Source organism: Anoplolepis gracilipes, chromosome 9 (genome assembly GCF_047496725.1).
Source record: "Anoplolepis gracilipes chromosome 9, ASM4749672v1, whole genome shotgun sequence".
In the NCBI taxonomy this organism is placed as follows: domain Eukaryota; kingdom Metazoa; phylum Arthropoda; class Insecta; order Hymenoptera; family Formicidae; genus Anoplolepis; species Anoplolepis gracilipes.
Genome location: NC_132978.1, coordinates 6,858,702 through 6,885,485, shown reverse-complemented (window position 1 = coordinate 6,885,485; position 26,784 = coordinate 6,858,702). Strand labels below are relative to the sequence as shown.

Genomic DNA, 26,784 nt, shown 5'->3' with positions numbered 1-26,784 from the left:
TAGATCGCGAATCATTATAGACCATGCATGTGTACCTTGTATGTGCTATTAATTTGAGATTGCGCAATAATTCTCTAATTCTCTATTTTTTATGACATTCGCATTTGCATTCAAATCAAGAAACATTATTAAAATTTATATGCATTAATAAAGAAATAATTTGAAATAAAACCCTTCTCTTCTCATTACTTCATAATAAATAAAAAGAATTATAATTTAATTAATCAAAAATAATTACACACAATATTAATCTAAAATAAATATTTCATAAGTAATGTAATTAAAATTTAATATATTATATTGTATTACAATTCGTCAAGTTTGACAACTTTTAAAACGCACTAAATATCCTTGTCCACCGGCTATTTCATCACAGTTACAAGATGTTGAATCTGATTCGAAATCTTTCAGCGAGATATTACAAAATTATATTTTTTAATTAAAAACTTATTAAAAATTATTCCGTTCATTCTTTCGCTCTTCATGAAGTATACATCAGCGAAGTATCTTTTCACTATCAGCCGCGCCGCAAGAGAAATTAGGTAAACGGCCAATAATAGCGCGCGTATATTTTCCCAGAATCCTTGAAGAAACACGCTTTTAGATCTCGCTTCCGGCAAGCTTCTTTTTCCTCCTACTGTGAGGGATCGCATGTGATCAATCGATCGATCGACCGATGATGATCACAGTATGCCGACCACCGCTCCTTGTTTCACGAAATCTCTGTCAGAATGCTTACTCAAATCTCGCAAAAAACCTTTTCAGGTATTTTTATTCAAAATTCAAATTTCAAGTCAAGAAAATATTTAAAGATTTTTTATTCTATGTATTTTCTAATGCTTTTCTATCAAGGAAAAACACAGAGTCACTTGAGTTTTAAATGCTAAATTTGCAAATGTGTGAATAAAAACTGAATAACTTTTTAAAGATAAACATTTTTCATTTCTATAACATTTTCATTTTTTTATCATTAAAATACAAAATATGTTCTGTACATTCAATATTTTGTTGACATTTTTTAAATATAGATATATATTTATAATATATTCTAAGCACACAATTTGACTTATCGACAGATTCTCGACTGCTTACAATATAAGAGCAAATTTATCAGAGAGAAAGAATTTTTTCAAAAATTTCCCAGGTCCCAATTAAACTCTATAAGAATTCCCTGATTTTTCTAGATGCAAAAGAAACTGCTTTCCATAGACACTCTAGCTTTAGATGAGCCGCAATGAGACAAATTTACTGCGTGAGACGCGAAGTTGCGAAAAGTTTCTAACGATTCCGGGGTTCATCGACTCCGAAAATATATATAAATATGAGCCGATCTCGCGTGCCTCTTTTTGTTTCGCTTCGCCGAGAAGGTGCCGTATTTCTTTCTTGCTCGAAGCGCGATTTTTATTGCCCGTCCTTCGTGGATCGATCACCGGAGAGAAGTCGTCGCCGCCGTTGCTGCGAAATCGCAGCGCGGGACTTCAATGCGTTCCAGTGCGAGAACGTGTCGAGTGACGTATCGACAGGTCGCGGCGGCGGATAACTGCATCGCGCTTTCCCCTCCTCCTCTCTAGCCCCCTCGTCTCTCCCCAGAACCCCGTTTTCCGCATTTATTTTTGTTGGATACGCTGTACTGCGAATATGCGTGCGCGCGAGGTTTTTTCACTCGTACACGTCCGCACGCAACCGGCTCGCCTATTCGTATGAGCAAATTTTAATTCGTAGAAGCGGAAAAACGTGGAATTATTCGATCAATCGCGATCAGCAATTTCCTAGATCTAGAGCTTCTTTTTTTTCTTAGTAAACCTAAATTTAGGAAATCTTAAAACAATCAAGTCGCGTGTTTAGAAATTATACCCTCGTTTGAAAATATCTTTAAAACTCATAGTCTCTAAAGATAGCTTCTCATACGTAATTATTACGGTGACCAATGACTTAGCAGCATAAATAAAGAAGCAAATATACAAATTATCGCAAATAAATTTTGCGAGAGAAATGCTGCGTGTGTAATTTTTATTTACTATGGCAAAACTGGGCGAATCTGATATTCAAATTGATTTTTTTGCAAAATTTAAAGTGACTTTACCTGCGGTTTGAAATACGTGGAGATCCCGTCGTCTTCTAGACTCCTGTCCGTCGTGTGACAGCTGTACTTGTTTCAGGTACTCTCTGTGCGCTCTTTCGTACTCGGCCTGGCTCACATTAGCCTGAAAACAAAACGTCACAATTGCGTCTTTAAAAACTCATCATTGACTCAATCGTTTATATAACGTTGCGTGTATAATAGCGGCAGGATAATTATATAACGCATAAGTATGGTGAATACGGTAACTATCGTGTTCTTATTCTTCTTGGAACTTTTAGATAGAAATTTATCATTTTGATGCATCTATACATTCTGTCTCGTTTAAACCCCCCTTCCGTCTTTCCATTTTACGTTTTTATAATATTTTAAGGCAAAAACTATTTGCCAAAGCATAAGTGAGAAATGAGAAGACTAAATAAAATTTCTTAAAATGTAATAAAAAGCAATATTATATTTTACTATATTCGAAGTAATAAAATAAAAATATAAAAAATATAATAATAATGAGATACGTATTCGTGCAAAACGTTAAATAATTCTTTCGAGAATAACACTTTCAATTGTATTCGACAAATTTCATTCGCTTAGCTTTCGAAAAGAATCTTTTCTCTTAACATTTAAAGATTTAAAAAATTAAATTAAAAATATTGCATTGTATTTTTCACGATTTGCCATCATAATCATTCGAAATCTCGACCGATTTATATCCGAGAAATGAGGTTGTTTGAACTCGCTGCCTGAACTTTTGTTAACTTAATTGATTCTTGGCTATAGTCGGCCGAGGTCAAACTCAGAGCGATAAGTATTTCACCGACGTGACATCGAAATTATCTAATTTTCTGGGGTCACGACGTCGTGCCGGCTTCTCGGCTCTGTCAGTTAAAGACTGTGCCTCGGTTCTTCTTTCTTTCCCGTCCTCTTTAAAATTTTTTTCTTTTCTTCCTATCTTTCTCCGTCTCTCCTTTTTTTTTGTATTTTCAATTCATCTTTCTTAATTTTTTTCTCCTTTATCTGTTCGCATTGTGGTTTCTTCAATTCCATTCTCGGTTACTATTTCTCGGTGATGAAACAACTGGCGAATACTCTTTTCCCATCTCGCTACAACCATGAGAAAGACCAGACTACGACGAGTCGACGCTCGTAAAATTAGCTCGTTGAGGTCGTGACCATTGACGCGATTCTAGCAGACAAGGGATAATGGACCACTAGAGGGTGTGAGAATTCTCGTAAGTCTTTCGTTCGTCAAGTTCAAAGAGTTGAGATCTACAGTAGAAACTTTCTACTTTTCAAACAAAATTTTTTAAGTGATTTTAAATCAAAGATTTCTTTATTCGTGATCTCAATTAAAACATAGTTTTTCACTTAATATTTCAATCATTATGCAAATTTAATTCGGAGACTCGGGATATTCAAAAAAACAGATTTGACATGAAAAGTGACGATTTAGAATAATCTACGTATAACCAAATATAAACATTAAATTGAATTACTAAATATGTAAAACTTTGTGCGATACTTTGTTAAAATAAAAAAAAAAGCGTTTAAAATGATTAAAGACAAAAAAACACATTAAATTACATTCCATTACGATTGATAACTGTTTTATGTATTAAATAACAATTTTTATTTATCCTTTAACATCAAATTATCTTTCCGTGCTACAAAATAACTTTACATTGTAGTAAATAATAAGTAAAAATATAAAATATAACACGTGTGATGGATATTAGCATATCATTTCGTAGAAACTTAAAAATAATTGAGAGTTTAAGTTTTAGTTTCAATAGTTTTCACAATTAACAAACAAATAATCATTAAATCAAAGGAAATATCAGAATAAACTGAGACGCCACGTCTCACTTTGTAATGCCAGATTTTCCTTATCTTTTTTTTCCTCAGATTTTTTCAATATTTCAGTAGTTCTATATGAGTTCTAGGAAGAATTGTATTTTTAAAAGTATACCTTTTAAAAATATCTTTAAAAGTTTTTTAAAAGTATCTTTAAAAAAAATATCAATTAAAATAGAACAAGCACGAGCATATATATATATATACTAGTATCGAGGTGAGGCGCTGATGGATTTTCGAGTCTATTTTAAAATACTTTTCATATAATTCTGGGCCTATTATGCAGTTTCGAAAAAGTTCTAACTAAAAAGTTTTTATATAGTTTTTAAATAATTTAGTCTGTCCAAAAAGGTGAGAAGATATTTTTCTCACTAACTTTCTCTATAAATTAAAAACACATTTTTTACTGTTCATGATTAGAAATATATATATATATATTCTGTGGATTAATACATAATTAGAAATATATTTTTTTTCTATGAATTTATATTATATAACGAATCATTTTCTTGTGCATTAAACCAAATTTTCTTCTCTTTGATAAACAATATAATTATTATGATAGAATCTCTCCGGTACATGGAGATGCATCTTAGTCGTTGCAGCAAATGCAGAATTGCGTCGTCATCAGTAGCAACCGGAAGTTGCGGCGCTGAAGCATAAGCGGGGGACGACGTGTGCATGATGAATCATCATGATCTGCGAAGAGACGCGACGCGGCGCCTCCGCAGTCCCTTTAAAATCGTTTAACTACTCTTAAGAATAAGTAAATCGCACTCAGCCGGAGCAAGTTCCGGTTGCAATTGGCATGCAGAAAACAAATTTGTGGACCGCGATATGCGCGCGAAGGTGGATGTAAATTATGCCGCGTATGAGTCACGAGAGTCTGAGAAAACGGTCAAGTCTTCTCCTCCCTCTTTTTAACGACCTCAATTTTTGCAATTATTACAAAGAGCTGAATTAATTTTCATGATTGACATATCTTGTCTACGAGAAACGTCGTTATAAATCAGCGACATTCGAAAAAAAGAAACGGAGAGTTATCCTTATCGCTATCAAACATCTTGTGTACTGTATACTAATGTCGTGGCTACCAACGCGCGAAATGTGATCTAGTGATAAAGAGCGACAGATAATGTATGATAGATAATATTTATATCGTAAATTACACATACCGTTCTGTCATATTAATCCAACACTTTTCGTCTCTCTTTGCCAATTCAAGACATATGTAAATATCAGAAAGTTTTAAATTTTATAAAAATTATTTTCTGAAAATTCTTTGATTTTCCAGGTACTTTTATTCAAAATTGCAAGTAAAGAGAATATATTTTCAAGATTTCGGTGCAACTTTCTAAAATAAGATCTTTTATTGTATGCGTTTTCTAATGCTTTTTACTTATACGAAGGGAAAATGCAGATCCTTGATGGATTTCCGATTATAAGGAGAAAATCATCAAAGATAGAGTCACTTTTTTTTTAAATTGCCAGAGTTCTAACAAAATTTTATGAAAATTCCCTAATTTTTCTAGATATAAAAAAATCTTTAAGAATTTTTGAGATTTTCTTCACGTTTTTCTAAGGAGTACACACCCTGCATTATATATATCATATGAAGATTGGAAAAATCATCCTATTAGATGATATCTCTTACTCTGTTAAAGTTCGAAATCATACAGTTCGAAGACTTCGATCGTGAGAACGTTTGTGAATATGTATTTAGCATATACATATCCTTTTATAAATTCTAATAAATAAAGTAATTTATGAGCGTGAATGTAGAAAAAGCACATTCTCTTAAAATTGCTTGTCTATATTTTAAATAATAGATGCCTATTAAGAACACACCGTGCGAAAATGCTTCAAGTAAAAAAGAATTGCAGAATTTATTCGCGAAAAATTTCTAGAGAGAAAGAGAGAGGATAGCATATTTAATATTTGATACCAAATATTTCTAGAATTGATAAATTTATTTCAAGGAGCATTAGTAATTTTTTACGACAAATATTTCACTCTTAATCGCTTAGAACTCGAGATTTTAATGCTATTAGTGCTTCGAAGTTATTTCAATTACGTAAAACATCGATTAAATCATGTATCGATTATGTGACAGCAACAGTTGCGTTTATCTGGTAAATTACAATTTACAATGTTGTATTGTAAATATCTGCATATTAATATTAATAGATATGTACAATAACATTAATAGTTCCTCGGTAGCCCTCTGATGTTGTGCAACGTTATCAATGCCATTTCTCACGTTTATGCAACATACGTGTCTGCAACGTGACGGAGAATATTTCCAAGGCGCTCATCTTTGAGAAAAGATTTTTCACTCGCAACTGCGTGTACTTTTGATTATTTTTTCTGGTGGAGAACGCACGCGCGCGTGAGAAAGAGAGAGAGCAGCTAAGGATATTTTATTGAACGAGTAGATGATTGATTATCTCGAATAAATACTGTACCTCTCGATTATAGTATTATGCACAGACAAAAAAAAAATTTGAAGAGTATTCGCAAAACATACTTAGGATACTTGAGTTACATGTAACATTGTGCACGCACGCGTTTTGACATCGAATTTATTTACTTTACTCGCGCATTGTGTATACATAAAGAAATATAAAGATCTCGCGAATCTCGAGATGTACATACACGAGCGAGGTATCTTTTTTTTTGTCCTGGGATCTCCCGAGCAGGAGCCAGGTCTCAATTTCGTGCAACAAGTATGTCCCGGATGTCTTCAATTGCGGGGCCTCCCGATTGACCAATGACAGATATCCGGATGTCAGATAATGACATTTCAGAGGCGCGCCAAACGTCTGGAATTTAGTGGATAATCATAATGAGATGCCTTATGACCTTATGGTTAGAAAACTATTAAGCCATTTATATTCTTAATGAGAGAAAGAGAAAGAGAAAAAGAGAGAGAGAGAGAGAGAGAGAAAGAGAGAGAGAGAGAATGATCACGTGAAGCATGAAGGCGGAGTCTTATATATCCGTTTATGGAAAAGAATGCCGCGGTTTCTAAGAAAAAAACACAATAAAAAGATTGTAATATTTATCTCTTGTATGTACGCAGACAATTAATTTCTATTTTACATTAAAAAATGTAATATTCACTTTTTTTTTTATAAATAGGCATGTAAGACAAAATAATCTTGATGTAGAAAATTGCAACTGTTAATTCACGTATTAATCTGTGTAGCTGTTTAATTTATAATTATCCCAAGTAAGAAAATTATCCTTGTTCTTATCTCATCTCGGTATTATTGTTATTTAATTGCAAATCCTTCTACATTATTGGTACCGACACTTTCCGCCGAGTTAAAAAAAAAAAAAACAGACGTGAGAATTTTTCACGCAATCTCACGAGTCCGCCGCTTTGCGCGAGTCGGCTTTACGCAGTCGATGTGACGCAATAATGTGCACGTTAATTCCCTTCCTTTTTTTTATTTCTTATAAACGTGTGCACGTCGGAGAATGCTCGTATACGAGAGACGGCGTTTCGAGAATAAACACGAAGGTAGAATGCAACACCGATCGGCTGTGCACAAATTAATGCGTTGGGCGCGCGCATTTCCGAGGCTTCTAGCTGTGTGTCCAGCCAAGACCCCGGCACGTCGTCGTCGTCGTTGAAAGCCGCTTTCTCTTAAAATTTAAGCCAATCATAAATCTCGTTAGCGTCGATTCAAACCGTGCGATCGTAGCGTTTGTTGTCGCGGCGCGGCTTCGTGTCATTTCCTCGGCGTCGGGTTTTCTCGTCTCAGAGCGCTCTCTTTCTCTTTCTCTCCTTCTCATCAACAAGGGCACCGAGCTAATAAAACTGTGGCTTATTGTATCGAAATAAAATATATTTTGTTAAAAAGTTAAATCGAAACATATAAGATTTAATTTCTGAAAAACCCAACATTAATATTACATCACAATTATATACATCTATTTATAAATTATAAATATTCAATAATGTAAAAATATACAGAATTTATCGTCTCACAAAATAAATTTAATCAATTTAGAAAAATACCGTTGCATTTGTAGGCTGTAAAGTGACTAGTATAGTTATTTTATATCAGATTGTGTAAAATAAAATTAGCGGCGATGGGTGTGTTGGCAAAACAATACTAACTGTTTTAATTAAGAACATTTTGTGTCTGTAGATTAATTCATTTCGAATGGCAACTCGGAAGTATTGAACCGATTAATAGATTCATTCGTCGCGGGGTTATCGAGAAAGACGTCATACAATAAAGATCGTGGCGCAAGTTTCTTGTATGATGCACTAAGCCAGGCTGTAAATAACGGTTTAGGACCGTTAAGTTCTTCTTCAATCGCTGCCTTTATTTGTCCGTAAAGTGTGGAAATTTATTCGTCATGTTTATTGAAACGATTCTGAGATGCAAACGACTCTTCTAACATTCTTGAATTTGTCTAGGTTTCTGGCTTTAGGATTCTTAAATCCATAGATATCATTGTTCAATCTCTATCGGCATTAAGATATATACGGAATAAAAGTCAAATTTATGCTTCTTTCGCATAAATTATTTCACACTCTCGAATTATTTTAGCTACCTCGTATAATTATACAATATAAGTATTATTATTTATTATTCATTTTACAGTATATGAATATCTCGTGTGTGGATTACATATTTTGAATTATTCACATACGCGACAGAGATTTCATAATTTTTTATCTTCTTGTTGATCGCGCGATTCTCTAATGACGAAAGCTGAAAATAAGACGAGAGTTGATTTTTCAATAGAGTTCTATTTAATTTAAATATTTGGAAGCGAGAGAATGAGAGAGTATATGTAACAATTGCTCAAGTGATTCCGATAAATTCAATGATAAATGTCGTCGATTATCGTCCCAGAAACTCCATAAATCAGACTCGCTCACAAACATTGTAAGTGTGGGTACCTTGCAACATTATCTTTTATCTTTCGGAAATTTATGCGTTCCGCGACCAACGTGAGATTTGAGTAAACGATTACACGTCAATGGTGTCATATCAGCGCGACAAATAATAAAATAGTTTAACAATATGTTACGACAACCTAACAACCTTACGTTTAATCTCTTTTTTTTTAAATAGACTATTTGGCAAATAAGACTCGTTAAATTGCGCGACAAAAGAATACATAGGTTTATATATGTATATGTATATATATATATATATATATATATATATATATATATATATACATATATATATCTTTTAATTCTTTTCAAGTTAATTTATTTGTATTAAATTTATTTTAATTTTTTAAAATTTACTTTAATTTTTATTTAGTTGGCATTATATATATTTAATTAAATTTAAATTTATTTCTTTAATATATATATATAAATATATATATATATATATATGTATATGTATATGTGATAGTGTTTTATATACGATAAAATTACGGATATTACCCGGACATATTCAACTTACGTATGATGCGCTAAAATTAAACATATTTTCCTGCAACAGCATTGTATATGACGTTCGTAAATTGCGACAAAATACGCAAATACGCACGTGAGGACGTCTGTAATGAAACATATTACACAACATAAGTCGCTATACGACATGGAAAATTGTGATAAACGACGTACGCTGAAGAAAAAGGAATTTATAACTAGAAACAATTAATGACCAACGCGATCGACCGGTTTACTTGTGATCGGCCACCGTGAAGAAACGAAGCGAAACGAAATCGCGAAACAATCTGTACCAGAGATCCGATTAGCGGTTCCCACGAGATTTAATCTCTCGCCTTAACTAATTTGCCACGGTTCTCTGTGTACTCCTGCTTTAATCACGGAACTGCGTCAAGGATTCTGCGACCGGATTTTACCTCGAGGCTTCGAAATGACATTGCTTCGTTCAGCAATGGAAAACATCGTAAATTTTTGTCTCTTAATCCAACCATTGGCGGATTTGAATAATAGCATTGCCTTTTCGACCTGCAAAATTAATAAAGCGTTTGTTTCTTCAAGAAATGATAATAAATGCTGTAAAAATATTTTCTTAAAATGGCGTGAGATACCTCGTTATTGACGACTCTGAACCAAAGTTTCTTTCTTTTAAGCTAATATAAATTCACCTCTATATAATTCACCGCATTATCTTGTGATTTAAGTCTCGCTTGATCAAAGTATTATATAATTTATCATGGCCTTTTCATATGCGTAACCTTTTCTACAATCAAATAGTGTATTTAACATTTATTACCAATATAATGTTTTCTTTTTGTGTGCTTCAACTATAACTGGTCTTTGGCATAATAATCATATACCGAAACGGTACGTGTGATGTTACGTTATATAAACTAAAGATTATACAGTATATCTCAAAGAAATGTTTTTAAAATTATTTCGTTTATTCTTTAGCGAGACTGTCATCATTTGTCAATTATCATCAACAGTCATCGCAATTTTTCAATTTTCATCATTATACGCATATATCTTTATGTATAAATGTATAAGTTACGCATTAAAATTCTATTCAAATTACATATGAAATATATTCTATTTTACACCATTTAACTTTATCCATTATAATTCGATTATTGATGGTGTCAACATTTTCGCTAAAAAAATCGATTTAAATTCTAGTCCGTAAAATCTATCGATAAAAATAATTCAGTAAACTCGCATAAATTTATATAAATTATTATCGATCAAAAAAGATTTCAAAATACAATATAACACTATATATTAATAATTGTCGGAACACACCATAGTATTTTATAATATTATCATATTTTATATATTTAAGCAGCAGATAAGTCATTAGTTTATGACGCATCGCAAAAACGTCGTTTGTTTACCGATGATGATAAAGATCCTTTTTCATTATTTTTATATTAAGTACATATTATAAAACAAATTCGCAATTGATCATTTCTACGGTAGAAAAGGTAAAGCACTAATCGATTTCGAGTCGATCTTAATTTATCGGTCAGTCTACGATGTCAATGAGCATATGCAGCATTTACAGAATGATGACGACAGGTGTTCTGTGATTGACTGTCCCCAGGTGGTCTCTTTCCGCGATCGAAACTCATCGTTGCATTCAATGCATATATCCGGAATCTCTCGTAGAGTCTGATTCTTTCCGTCCCGTTTCGAGATTTCATCAAGAGGTAAACTTTATATCGGAATTTCCCAGTGACATTCAGATCTCACCTCCGGCTAAATCGTTCTTCAATCCACCGCTGCAAAATCTTACTCATCATCCGGGGTACTTTCGAATCAGCCGAGATACGTCGACCATTATGACGAATCGCACCGATGTAAACCGGAATTTTATATAGTATAGGCACCGAATTTTTTGAGAAAGCGACGACACACACGGCGAAACTTAAATAATTCGACGAAGCCGATCATTATTTACACCACACATTTTAATTCGTTACCGTTATTTGTAGTCTTCAGTTCGACAGGCCAGAAAAAATTCAGTGTAGCACATAACATATAATTATATAAAATATGAATGAGAATTATATGAATATATAAAAATTTGAGAAAATTAATGATTGGCGAGAAATATAAATAGATATGATAATAATGAACATAAATCAAACGTGATTGCAATTATAGAAAATTCTCTCCTTTTCTTTTTTTTTTTAATGGTATGCAAAGAGATATTAAATAATGCAAGTTACTCTCGCAAATTTAATTTTAAAGATTAGCCACAAATAAATTACGATAAGTAAATTCTCACTTTTGAAGGGAAATTTATATATTCAAGTTTACAAGTACAAAACTCACGAAATATTTTTATTGATCAAAAATATTAAAAAATAAGATAATTTAATAATATAAAAAATTTAGAGTTGTGTATGTATATATATATATATAATTTAATCAGACTTTTATAACGAAATTTGGATCAATTTCAATATATACATTATAGCGTTATCCCGCAATCATAAATCTTCCCATTCATTGATTCCTCGACAGATAACATGAGTGAAACTCGTAATATAAAAGCAATATAATCAATAATCAATTGATGAAAAAAGTTAAATTAATCACACCGGTCGAACATCAAAAGCATATGTAAATTCACGTCTTGTCTTTTATCGAAGATTGAAGATTGAATTGAAAATCAAATGCTCGAACCATGACGGTTGCTGCGATGGTGATTTTAAGTTGACTCTAAAATTCACTTGAACTAATGATCGAGACTGATTTTTACACACGATATCTGACATTATTTATAGACATGCCTCCACATTTATGAGCGAAATCATGGTCAGAACTTTCGAATTGGCAGAGAATCGTTATCGCACGCATATAATTTATTGCAACATATTACATTAAATATGTGACTTATTTCTATTTCTAGAGACACGCCGCGCGAAATTAAATGAACGATCTACATCTTAGAATGACGCGATTGCGTCAGCATCGAAAATCACCCGTCGTGAACAGTTACAAAAAGAGTTATAGTACGCGATTACGACATCCCGCGGTTGACACATCAATTACCGAGAGAAATTCGTAAAACGTTTCACACCTCGTTGCTATTGTTCTTGCTAGACTTATTTCGGTCCGTTTGACAATGAAATAAAATAGGTGTGTTTTCTCTCTTTTTCTCTTTTATAAGCACGCGTCGCACACGTACACGCAATGTCAACGGCGTGAGAATGCTAATGTTGGGTAATGCGTTGTAATATTTAAAGGTTAATCTTTTCACGGAATCATACACAAGTAATTGCCTGACATGTATTTACAGAATACTGGATTGTTGTAATCCTTGATAGCGGAATCTCTAATCGTGTAATACTTGATAATACTTAACATTTGTATTTATGTAGAGACTTCCTTGCAAAACATTTCAACGTCTAATTAATATTAAGGCGTTGTACACCTTGGCATTAAATCTTTTCTTATATTTAATCATTTAATTCGATTATGTGACATTACTTTGTATAAATCTACCTTGTAAATATGTTCTCACATTTCTATTAATATTTAATTGGTAACATATATTCATACAACTTATATATTACAAGTACAAAAACAGAATTTAATAAAAAAATTAATATTTAATATATAAAAAATATGTATATACACACGTATGTATATACATATGTATGTTAGGGGAATACCTAATGTAACACCGGTTTCTTAAATTGTATCTCATAAATCTCTTGCTTATTATGAAATATAGCGATATCTAAGCGATATTAATATACACATATTTTATAAACGGATTTTTAAATACCTCTGTATTTTATGCGACATAAAAATAAGATGTACGAATATATAATATATAGAGAAATATCGCGATTCGAATCGTACACAGAACTGCATATACAATAAAATAGCGAATAGAACAGTTACTACTATATTAAATTCGATAATAGAGAGTTTGCATTAAAAAAAATACATTTTTTTATACATGTAATTTAAATATATATTATTATAAATTTATTTATAAGAAAATTTTGAATTTTTATCAATAGAAAGATATTAAGAAATTAAATTAAAATTTAATAAAATTTAAATTGTGAGAAAACGATTTTGATTGGTTGGAGTGCGTGACGTCACAGTGCAATAGTTTCAAACGTTTGTTTTCTGTATTCTGTATTGCGATATTCGGTCATTCTTGATCTCGAGGTACAAAGAAAAACAATTTATTGGGTGTTTTAATTGTTGTACTTTTACATAGAGGTACAAAACAGGTTTTGTACGTGTTACTTTTGCCCATTTTCACAATAACTGGATATTTTAATAAATAAAAATAGTGTGTTGTCACTGTATATATTGGTTAGGTTTGGGGAGATGCTATTTCACGCTATTTAGCGCTATTAACGTCTCCCCGAATGCAGATATTGCACTGTGACGTCACATCGCGTTCGGGAGGACTCGGTCGTTTCCAGATCGTATTCGACAATTTTAAATAATGTAATTTTTATTATTGATTTTCTCGCTTAATTTGCATTAAAAAATTACGAAAAAAATAATTACATTTAAAACTATATATAAATTATAAAATGCAATTGTTTTTCAAAATCATGCAAACTCCCTATTTTACGCTTGTACCGAATCGCATTGTAAAACATTTAAACACTGTGGGTCGGCAAAGTATACGAGTATTATCTCACATCATAATTCCTCGAGTCGCACAGCGCAGCAGATGGTGGCTGGTTGCGTGCGGTCTCTTGACTCTTTCACGTTTCACAATAGGAAGATGAGAGCGACATTGTGTCGCGCAGAAGAGGTATATGGGTATGGTTGTACGTATATTAAATATCACTTACATAAACTGCTGCTGTGCACGCACTCACGCAGCCAATATGCACGCGATGGATGCGTATACAGGTTCGGTGGGCCCGCGCACGTGGAGAGGTCGTTTCACGCCGCTTATTATACCGCGAGAGCAACAGGAGCAGTGGCGTGGCCCGCACGGCTGGCACGCACGTGCTTATGCATGCGTAAGCGAAAGTGGGGCAACAAGACGGACCACCCACGCGCGCGTATCCTAATCGGCGATTACGTCCCGATGATCCTGAAGCTATTAAAGTGCGTATTCGTGATTCGTAATAATTCACGGAAATTCGTTTTTTTTTTTTTTTTTTTTTTTATTATCCTCCGCACTATTCGTAGTTCATAGTTAATTATTCGCGATTCGTCATTATAGTGAACATAACTTACAATATTTGATCAAGCATTCGAATAAGCGCTTCAGTTTAATTTCGATAAATCATGAATGATTATATTTTCATTTTGCTTTTTTTACTTGCCAGCGTGAATCATAAAAACGCAAATAAATTTTTTACGCATAGTATGTAACGCACATATGAATCAACACAAACGCGTTGATTCGTGTTGATTCATTATAGCACTACATTAAAATTCGTAGTTGCTCGTATGTCCACAGCTCATGCTAAAAAAGTATAACGATAAATTAGAAACTACGATGACAAGAATCGCGAATAATGTGGGGAATGCCGTATTAATAAATTTCCATGAATTATTACGAATCACAAAACTTACATTCCACTACATTAAAATTCGTGGTTGTTCGTATGTCCATAGCTCATAGGAAAAAAGTATAACGATAAATTATAAACTATGATGACAAGAATCGCGAATAATGTGGGGAATGCTGTATTAACAAATTTACATAAATTATTATATTACGAATCACAAAACACATAATCTGCCACTAATTTAGTAACGTTGGTATTTGGTATTATAATTAAGCTTTAATCTCGTATAATCTACAAGAATATTAATAACTTTTTGATCCGAAATTGAATGACCAAATACTTTACATACACATACATTTGCAGCGTTTTTATTAAATAACGTTGTCAAAATTTTCTTTGATCTCTTTAAACAATATTATTACTAAATGTAATGTAAAAGAGTTTTTGTTTGGACGATAAAAATATTTCTTATATATGGCCACACGCAGATAAAACAAAACAAACTTCCAGATTTAATAAATCTCAACTAATTGTTAGAATTAATACATGTATATAAATATTTATAATATTATGTTATATTTTGAAGACTTATAAAATTATTACAGTATTATAAAATTAAAAAATAATAAATATTATAAAATTACTAATATTTAACTTCTCTTTTATATTTCTTAATTTTTTATATTATTCAGAAGCTCATATTTTAGTAAAATTATAAAATTTTATTGATATCCTTGTATTGTATCGTTTTTCTAATATTTGCATATTTTCGATCTCGTGCTTTCTACATCCAAAATGAGTCGCCTTTTTTTTCGCTACAAGATACATATCTATCTGACACAATTTATTATACATTATAATTTTGGTCAACAATATTTATAATATATTAATGTGATTTATTATATTTACTCCACGTTCTTATATTGCTCACGGAACTGACAGTATCGAGTTAATTCTACTTAAAGCCACGTGGATGCATGACACCTGTTGCATGTGAAAGATCAACAAACGTCGTGCCAGAACATTATATTTGTAGACTTCCGTTAACCTGACATCCCCAAAAATCAGGTTCGAATATGTAACATAATTAAGTTATATAATTATGCTATATATCTAAATAATTAAGTCTTTAAATTAACGGAGATTATTTTTATCGATATATAGAAAATCTCGTAATTTAATAAATAAACATGTTTCTTATTATTACGTTCAGCACAAATTTTCAAAAAATTGTCTATAAAAAGATAATACAATCAATATTAAAATATTAAAAAAATTTCCGACATTATAAAATAACAAAATAATTGTTATTCAGGAAAAAATCAATAATAATACACAAAAAAATAAGAGTAAACAAATCTAAATATTAAATATATAATTAGATATTTTTAAAATAATATTTCTATCAAAAATAATAATTTAAAATAATTAAGAAAACCTCAGCGCATACATATATTAAAGAATTAATATTAACGTTTGCGTCTCGTCGATTTTCTCGAAGGAAGGATTCGCCTATTCTACTTTGGAGCCATTCATTAACCACCTGATATAAGAGAGACGTCTGTTATTAGAAGGGGGAAAGAGACTCGCGAAACCGGGATACGCCGCTTTCGTTTTCAATGCACGCGTTCGACGGCATCGGCACGAAATGGCCGGGTCGAGTAAAACGTCCAGGATTGGATAATGACAAGCCGCCTCGCGAGGTAATTTCACAGAAGGCGAGGATTTATACTACAGTCTGTCGGCACATGCTACCGCATATCGTGGATGGAAGAACGCCATTAAGAGCAATGACGTACTGAAGTTACCACCGCAACTTTCCGCATAATAACACTGTTAACAAAAAAAAAAGAAACTTCATCTTTTTTACTCTCTCCATGCGAGAAAGCCATGTTCTTCACGGAGATAGGTATAATCGTGAATCGTGTGTCGATTCGGTTAAATATTAATTAAAAGCTTTAGTGCTAAAGGTTCGCGACTTTTTATATTGTTCAGTTTACATCCACTTTCATATTTATAGCGGATTTTGGTCAACAAGTTATCATTTGATTGTGTTAGTAATCTATTGGTGGAATTTTTCTCGAAACATTGTCTTAAAAATCTGATAAAATCAAATTTTTTTTAAACCCAAAAACCTGTCCTTCTCTATCTATTGTAATAAAAATTATTACACGTATTTTTAGCAAACATTAGAACCTAGTCTACAAATTCCTAGCTAACATTAAAACCAATCAGACGATATTGAAGTAAGTGAAGCTGATTACAGAACTGCAACCTCGAGTTATTCCGACGATGTAATGTTTAATCAAACCGATGTTTGAGAGAGATCCAGAAGGGGAATAAAATATTCTTCGAGAGCATTCTTGAATTATGGTTATCTTGATTATCCGCACGAGCTGCACGAAAAGTTGCCGTTAATTAATTGCGTCCCTCGCGGAGAGGGGTACCTGCCGGTTTCCCCCTCTTTCTCTCTCTCTCTCTCTCTCTCTCTGCGAATGTGTTCTCTTCCCTGGAATGCGGTCCTCGATCCGAGCTCTAAAGGCGCTTAGACGTATTCCTTGACACACTTAATTACGCGATGTTCACGAGATACGTGACATAGAGACCTCCGTCTTTTTACTTACCTGGCCGCCCGAGTAAATAGGTAATGACTTATCGCATCTTCGGCATGTTTTTTCACTTTTGCCGCCGCCGTCGACGCGTTATTCGAGTGCATTTGCAGGACAAAAAGCACGTATGCGCCAGTAGCGAACCCTTCGAGACAGGCGTTGGAGCGAAACGACGTGGAAGCGACGTGAGAAGACGAGACGAGAGACCGAGGAAGTCTCGACAGAGGCCAAGCTCCCGTTTGTCTTCTTTGTTCCACCTCCTGCTTTTTTTCTCGTTTCTCTCTCCCTTTCTCTTATCTTCTTCGTGCAGCTCATTATGCTTCTTTTAGCATACACGTGTGTCTTTTCGCCGAGCCGACGAATCTTCGTTTTGGTCACGATTTCACGGAGACTTCAATATGAATCGGGACACGCGAGTTGTTCACGAGATCAAAAGAATGAAACAATGAATGCCCTGGAATTGTGTCCTCTCTACGAAATGTTTAATTGAAAAATCCAAAAAGAACAGACAATACGTTAAAAATATAATTGGACTCACTCGACGGACCGCTGTTTCCAAGTATTTAATCCTAAGACAATAAAGGCTCTGGGAATATATCTTTTCGAAAAGGACATATTATCATCTTAAAGTATTTCATCCTAATTACTCGGAAAAGATAGTGTCCTAAATTATCTTTTCTCCTGAGGTTCAGTCTCAGTTAGCATTTCATTTCAAAATTGAAAGAATTGGAAAGTTGGAGTTTCGATAAAAGGAACGTTCTTTTAAAACATTATTATTCCGAAATATACATAGCCTCTAAATCCTTAAAATTTTTTCGACTGAAATACACATGTTTTATTTTTCATTCATTTGACAATTTTGCAATAGCACGCCATATACAGGATGTCGAGAAAAAAGTGAAAATCTCCAGAAAAAATAAATCAAAAAGTACTATTTTTTAATGTACCATTATCCCCAACAGCACACATGTTCATAAGATGTTTAACGGAGATCCATAGAATGTTGAAACATGTTTTAATATCCTGTAGATCTCTTATAAACATCTTTTGAACATGTGTGTTGGTAGGGATAATACATTTTTTTTATTTTTTCGACTCTTTGTGCAAAAATTTTGGCAGCTTTGTTATAATCAAGTCTAGTTATACTTTTTTATAATAAAACACTTGAAGAAATCTAAATTTTAGTGGACATGAAACAAATTTCTTTACAACAAAATGTGCTTTCCAATTTTGAAATAAAGTAGACGTTAATACTTATGTAATATAAATATTAAAGATATAAATGTAATGTATGTAACATAAATATAAAGATATCTCAAAAACGGTGCACTTCCGAAAATTTTTTGAAAAAGAAAAAAGATACTTATTTTTTATAAGGAATTAAATAATATCTGTCTGTATCCTATCCACATAAAACATTCTGTGTTTCCAATTTTTCGAGATTAAACTCACTCTCTCGGGGAGCATTTAATTAATATTCGCTCTACTTTTTCGGGCTCCTTTTCGAGTCGATGAGTCCTGCACAGCAAGTTTCAATGTAAATCAATTTGCAAAAGATATGTACAAGTGATGTTGCTTACATCGAGGACTTTCTGTATGCGATAGAGACGAGATGAGGCGGTTCATGGTGCGAAGATAAAGATCGCTCGCGCATAGAATTCGACAGCCACGTTATCTACGACAGGAACTGCATTCGGTCGTAAGACTGTTTGCCTTGGTCGGCACTTGACAAAGGGACGGTAATTATTAACCACGTCTAGGCAAATAGCACGCATATATGTGCCAGATCGCGCGTTTCCGCGGATACACGGTACATACCGTCGCGTGTACTATCGTACTATGCGAAGTTTCTGAAAGTGTGTAAGAATATCTGTCGCTGGTACACTCTGACGAAATTTTCACGCAGAGATTAGGCGCGAAAGACCGTATGTACCATATTCCCGTGAAGAAACCGAAAAAACCTCGCTGTTCTTCGCGAGGTTATAAAAAAATATTTTCTTTCTAAGATTGTAGTTTCTATGGAACCCCTTTGAACTTTCAAGAGAATCTTCTATGTTATTAATAATACTTGGTAAATAAAATGTATAGAACTTGTTGGGATTTTTAACAGAAAAGACTGAATAATACCTTAATACGTTTATTATTATCTACGACGACGAAAGAAACGATAACAGCGTGAGTCTCTCTATATCCTGTTATAAAAATACTTATCCTAGATCGGTTTGTTACATCACTACATTCTCCCCTTACAGAATCGGTCTCACTTACAAAATTAATACATGAATACCTCTATGAAATATAAATTATATTATTCAATCAAACTCATCTGATTACAACACCATTCAAGTTTTTCTTTGGATACTGACTTTGTTAAACAGTCAGCAATCATATTACTTGAGTTAATATATCATACATTGACAACTTTATTCTCAATCTCATCACGAATAAAATGAAATTTCAAATTAACATGCCGAGTTTTAGTTGACGACTTTGCGTTCTTTAACCATTGAATAGTAGCTTGGTTATCACAAAATATATTAATTGGCTTGCTAATACCATATACTCCATACAATTCAATTCAGCAAGCATATTTTGAATCCATATGACATCTTTGACAATTTCTGAGACTGCAAATAACTCTACTTCACAAGTTGAATTTTCAACAGTTGCTTTTTACCTTTCCAAGATATAAGGCAATTACTATGAATACAACTCCCCCTGAAAATGATTTTCCATTTTCACCGTTACCCCAACTGGAATCAGAATATGCTTTTAACGATTCAAATTTACGATCAAAATAAAGACGTTTGTTTTTTGTTCCATGTAAATAACGTAATACTCTCTTACCTAAAATATAATGTCATTTTTCTGGCCAATGATTATATTGCGATAAATACGAAGTTACAAATGCGATATCGGGCCTCGTTCTATTTGCAATATATAAAAGTTCACCAATTAATTCCTGATAGTGATTAACATCGTATTTATCACCAGTTTCCTCAGATATTTTATCCTCGCCTGTTACAATCGAAGTACTGACCGGTTTACATTCTAACATCCCATATTTGCTTAATATTTTATCTATATATTTGGTTTGACTTAAATATATACCGGAATTGTTATTTTCTATTTCCATTCCAAGAAACATTTTTGATTCTGTAATTTCATTGATTTCGAACTCCTTGCGTAATGATTCAAGTATTTTCTCACAAATCTGATTATTATCATCTACATAGGAGTTAAATACAAAGAAGCATGTTTGGTTAGGATTAATAAAAATATAACTTTCTGAACTTAAGGCTTTTAAACCATTTTTTAACAACTCTTCCTTTAATCTAAAATACCAGTTTTGTCCAGATTGTGGTGATCCATATAAGCTCCTTTTAAGTTTACATATATTTCCCTTTTCAAACCTTTTTTTCAAGTCCTGGGGGTGGTTCTAAATAAATTGTTTCTTTTAGTTTACCATATAAATATACCATATAAATATATAATGATTCTAATTCATTCTCCATTGTCTTGCGCCAATTTTCATTGTCATAAGCTTCATTAAAATTACGTGGTATATAAATATTATCTACTACCTTCGCGTGATGAATTTTTTCTAATCTTTCCGAACGTCTTACACCTTCTTGTCTTAATCTTTCTTCCCTATCTTTCAAGAGTTTCTCTTTTTGTCTCTGATTTTCTGCGAGTGTTGTTCCTTTCGGTCTTCCTCTATTTCGATTTCCTAATATGATTCCTTGGTCTCTATTTTCGAACTCCTGATCTATATTTTCGTTCCTACCTAAATTATCATTTTCTGAATCTGACATTCTTTCATTGTTTTGATTAAAGTCATTAATTTCTTCGTTCGACTCAACATTATTTTCTACGTTAACATTAATATTAATATCGCTATCATTAGATATATTAAGGATATCCTCAATGTTCCAATTTTTGTTATCACTATTTAATTCTCGTTTTTTAAAAAAATAGCTTCCCTTTAAGCTTTCATCAAAAATTACATTACGTTCTTCGATAATTATTTTACGTTCAAGATCAAATAACCGGTATCCAATTTTTTCTCGCGAATATCTTACCATTATCGCTTTCTTTTCACTTGGTTGTAATTTATTACGTGAGTTTTTGAGAACGTAATAATATGCTAGATATCCAAATGTTTTTAAATAAAAGATATTAGGCATCTTTTTATTCCACAATTCATACGGTGTCCTGTCTTTATTTTTTCTTGGAGTTAAATTAACTGAATGTGTTAATTTAACTCTGAACGTTTCTTTTGTCGTCGTAGATAATAAGAACGTATATTAAACGTTAACAGCGTGAGTCTCTCTATATCCTGTTTATATAATAAAAAAAAGGAAGGAACATAAAGACAAAAGAACAAAAAAGGGAACGATCGATAATGCGGTCGATAAAATTAATGCCCTTTGTACGTCGCCTTATCATTAAGGATAAAATAACATAAAAATACTTATCCTAGATTGATTTGTTACATCACTATAGAACTTGTATTTAGATTTTCTATATTATGATATAATACACATAATAAATAAAATGTAATAAAAGTTAAATCAAATCAATATAGACACAGGATGTCTGCTCAAATTTTATTAACAAATATTTTCTAAAAATTCTATAATCTTCTCGGTAATTTTATTCAAAATTCCAGATAAAGAAAATATTTAATTTTATTTTTTTATTTGGTGCAACATCCACAATAATATTTTTTATTGTATGCGTTTTCTAATGCTTTTCGATACGAGAGAAAAACACAGAATCACTTAAGTTTCAAATGCTAAATTTACAAATACATTGAAAAATTGAATAGCTTTAGTCAGATAAACATTTTTTACTTGCATAACATTTTAATTTTTTATCACTAAAAATTACAATAAAGAATATATTCTGCATATTTAATATTTTGCTAAGACTTTATTGTAAATATATTTTTTATTGTAAACAGAAACAAATATATATTTATAATATATTTTAAACATATAATTCACAACTCGGCTTGTCGGCGGATTGACTGCTTATAATATAAGAGCAAAATTATCAAAGAAAAAATGTTTTTAAATATTCCTCGAGTCCCAATAAAATTCAATAAAAATTCCTGATTTTTGCAAGTGCAAAAAATCCTTGAAAATTCTAAATTTTTCCGGAAAATGGATACTCTGTCAGCCCGTCATAAAAAGTGATCGGGGAGAAAAGCAAAAGATGGAGAAGCGGTCGAGGGATCAAGAATCCTGGCTTTCCAAGTGCGCGCGTTTCGTGCGAGTATTTATACGAGACTAATGATCTGACCGACCACGCGACATGTCACGTGTTCCCCTGGAATGGCATTGTCGTGCTTTTTCATCGCTCGGACAGAACGCGAGTGCTTACGTGTGCAAACCTTTTTCAACCTAACCGATGTCAACGAACCTCGCAGGCTCGCGAAGGTCCGTTCGCGTACTTCGCGTGCGGACGTAGATCTCTCGTGATCGAGTCGTTCGTTCGGCGACTTTATCCGTATAACTTTTACACGGCGATCTCTAAATACCGAAATACACTGGTGCATGCGAATCAATGAGCATTACGTATTCGCGTTTGTGCAAATGCCGCCGCGCGAGGACATCTAGATTTATTCCACCTATCCTTGAAGAGTTTCGGAGCAAAATACTTGTGTATGTATGTGTGTCATGCATCACGCGCGCGTTTATAATTTATAACATTTATTTTCGGATCATCACGTTGCGCTTAAAGCTGACTTTGATCAAAGAAAAAAAACCCTCTTCCTCTATCTATAACATAGATATATAATTATATTCTATAAAAGGCGATACAGTGCTCGCACGCGCATGCGCGAATCGCTAAGTCTAGCTCATTCAATCCAGACAATTTAAAAATAATACTACTTGTGCAGGACATAAATATATAATATATGTACTTTAAATATAACTTTTATTGGTAGTATTTAAAATGGGTATTTTTTTTCGGAAAGAGATATGTAAAAAAAAATATTTAATAAAAAATGTCTTGTATGCATTTGTATATATAATTTATATAAATTTCTCTTTTTACAAAATTCATATCGAGATGAAAAATTCAAAACATAAGGGTAATAAATTCGACTGCTTTCTGATGCTAATTCGGAACTAGAAAGAAAGCATAACTTTTATTCGAGTAATCTCAACAACGTGTTGTCCTCGACCAACGAACTCGAAGACGCGAATGAGCACGAGCGACATCGTCACCGCGCTCTCATCTCTTATCGTCACTGTAATAATTTAGGATTTATCGACTTTTTTGCCACCGCCGGATCATCGATATAAACGCGACGAGGTCTCACATTTTTTTACGCGATCGATTTTATTTGATTCAGGCAATAACGCGTAGTAGTTTCTTATATGTACAATACACAAGTTGTTCCTAAATTTTTTTCTTTGATCACAATTTAAAGACTTTTTTTTTTCAAGATGATTTCTCGTCAGATTCCATTTTTTTTCTCAATTTTTAATTGTCGATGTTAAAGTTTGATTAAAAATCATAAATGCAATATTTTTCTTAATCTCTGTCTCCCTTTCGTTCTATCTATTTATCCATCTGTAGTACTAAAAGGATTATAAAAATCCTGAACGTACTTTCTTGAAATTATAATTTAAAAATCTTTTTTTTGCCTAAATATAACTTTATTCATAAAAACTTCAGTCTCCAAATAAATAAAAAGAAAGAATTTGGAATGTGTTACGTCAATTATATTTTTGCATCAACTTGTGATACTTAATTTCGTTATATGCTTTCGTAATATATATATACACATTATATATTTTCGTCGTTCATCTTCGTATCATCTATCATATATTATTGAAATAACAGACGATAAGAAGTATTATAATTTGAAAATTGCTCTATCAGTTGAAACAAAGAGACAAAGTAATAAATAAATAGAAAACTATATAATTAGAAATGGCATTTTTTTAAACATATTCTGCTAATTAAATAGTAGATTGAAAATGTAGTTGTATAACGCTTTTTATATTCTTACAGAATATTATTAATAAAAGTCTTACCTTTGAAGGATCAGGTATCCTCTGAAGTCCGAGACCTTGCACAATGCTCCTTCTGATAATCTCTAACTCGTCGTTGCCGAGTTTGTTTCTCGGTATCGTCAGCTCTTCCTCTTCGATGCCATCCCCAAAAATGTCCATCGCCTCCGAAGCCGACGACGACGACGACGACGACGACGACGACGACGACGACGGCGGCGCGGCCAGCACTACGTCGCAGAGTAAACTCATCACGAGTAGTCCCTGTAGAAGAGCTCGCAAAATCAAGCCGAGCCTCGGCAATCTCCGATACGTTTTTATTCTATTCCAGGCTTGTTTCTCGCTATCGATTCTCGTCGGGAATCGCAATGAAGACGACGTATTTCTTCGACGTACCGTCTCTTCGAATATACACGAGGATTTAACGAGGCCAATCAGTCCAGCGGGATTGCTGGTATTATTATTGGGCGAAATATTTTCCGTATCGACGCCGATCGATTCTCGAATCTTGAGAACGGTTCTCGATCTGTCGACGTGCTTGGATGCAGTGCTATCGGATAAGATACGACATTCATCACACTTGGAAAGTTGACTGATACCCGCGGTATCAACGAGAGGAACCGAGCATCGATTTCGGTCTTCAGGTCCGATTGTAATATCATGCACTGTGTTACGCGGTACTTTCTCGATTTCCGCGGCATCGACCGGTGCGATGACAGATCTGTCACGAGTTAGCGAGGAGTTGACAGCTCGTCGACGATTTCGCCGCTCGATGAATGACGATGAGCGTCCGGTGAAGTCATCGCGACGGATCGTTCGATCGCGTGCTCGTCTGCGCGGGAAAAACGAGGAGGCGACGTCGACGTCGGCGCTGGAGGCGCAACAAGTGCGACGATCGTCGACGGCGATCCTGGCGCTCCGACGTTCCGCATCCGCGTCGGCAATGCCGTGGCTTCGCTCGACGGTTGTCGCGTCAACGATCTCCGAGCTTTCGCGCGCGCATTCTCTTCTCGGTAGCCCGTTGCCGAGTATCGACGCGATAAGAAATCGACGATCGCGATCGGCGGCAGCGCTATCGGCGATCGCGCCACTCGTCGCGTTGCACCCGACGACAATCGCCGCCGTTGCCGTCCTTCTCTCCTCCTCTTCGCTGTTCACCCTTGCGTTGTCGCGAATGGTATCACTTCGAGGGATTATTGAGAACTTGCCCATAGCCAGGGACACGATCTCGTGGCCGGTCTCGCACCGGCTACTTATTATCCGAGCGCGAGGGATGAATTTTGTTCGATTGTTTGTCCTCCGATAAACGTACACACAATATATCTTCCAAGGATTAATTCTCTCCTTGATAGGTATATATAGTATCCTTGATCCAGTTAACTCCACTTAATTTCGGTTAATTCTACCTATGATCATCGTTCTTCCATGAAATTTGGAACCAGCTGCTTCGACAAAGAAGTATCGTTCCAAGAGAGAGAGAGAGAGAGAGAGAGAGAACTGGATCTTGCTTTGTTGGCGCGATCGAGCGAGGTCTTTAATCTCTCTTAGATGCCGGCACGTGGCATTCTAATAACCTTTCGTGGTGCGAAGATCTGCACGCGAGCCGGATATCCGACCGGGAAATCTCGTCACAACGTACCTCTTCTTCTTTCCGTTGACGAACGACGACGACGACGACGAAATCATCGCGTAATAAGAAGCAATCACGATTAACAGAGAGTAACAAATCCGAATTAAAATAATATCGCGGAAATTTTTCTCGACAATTTTATCGTTGCGAGCGGAAGATCCAGATGGGATAAAACACTTCACTTTCCTTCTCCTTCTTTATTGCTATTGAATCTCTTCTTTCTTTCTCTCCCTCAGTCACAGGAAGAAGAGCGCAAGAAGATCCACCTTATATGACTGCCGCGTGTCGACTGTCGCCGCTATGATATTGCGTGTGTATATATCCCAGTGAGTCTGCTCCCGCCGCGGCGCTTCGCGCAGTGCGCGCAGGACGAGAACGAGGGAGAGCGCCCAGAGAGAAAGAGAGAGAGAGAGAGAGAGAGAGAGAGAGAGAGAGAGAGAGCGCCAGCGAACGTCAAAGGTGTCGTCGAAAGGGGTAAATAGGAGTAGCGCATTTTTTCTCCACGTAAAGCACATTATACGTGTAAAATATATATTAGTCTTCAATCCTTTGGGATTCATAAAACATCCGGATTTTATATCTGTAAGTTTTTACAATGAAATGTAATTCCATAAAATGTATTATTGTTCATAGATTGTAAAT

The 26,784-nt window shown here is 33.9% G+C and overlaps 1 protein-coding gene across 1 annotated transcript in view; it reads right to left on the bottom strand.

The window, feature by feature from the left end:
* Positions 1 to 26,548, bottom strand: part of Mav (TGF-beta domain-containing family member maverick) — a 35,494-nt gene extending 8,946 nt beyond the window's left edge. The window contains exons 1-2 of the mRNA XM_072899343.1: positions 24,537 to 26,548; positions 2,084 to 2,204 (exon numbers count right to left, since the gene is read on the bottom strand). Of these exons, the coding sequence (XP_072755444.1) occupies positions 2,084 to 2,204; positions 24,537 to 25,724 (1,309 nt within the window). The 5' untranslated portion in view covers positions 25,725 to 26,548. The remainder of the gene's footprint in view (positions 1 to 2,083; positions 2,205 to 24,536) is intronic.
* Between the last annotated feature and the right edge of the window lie 236 nt (positions 26,549 to 26,784).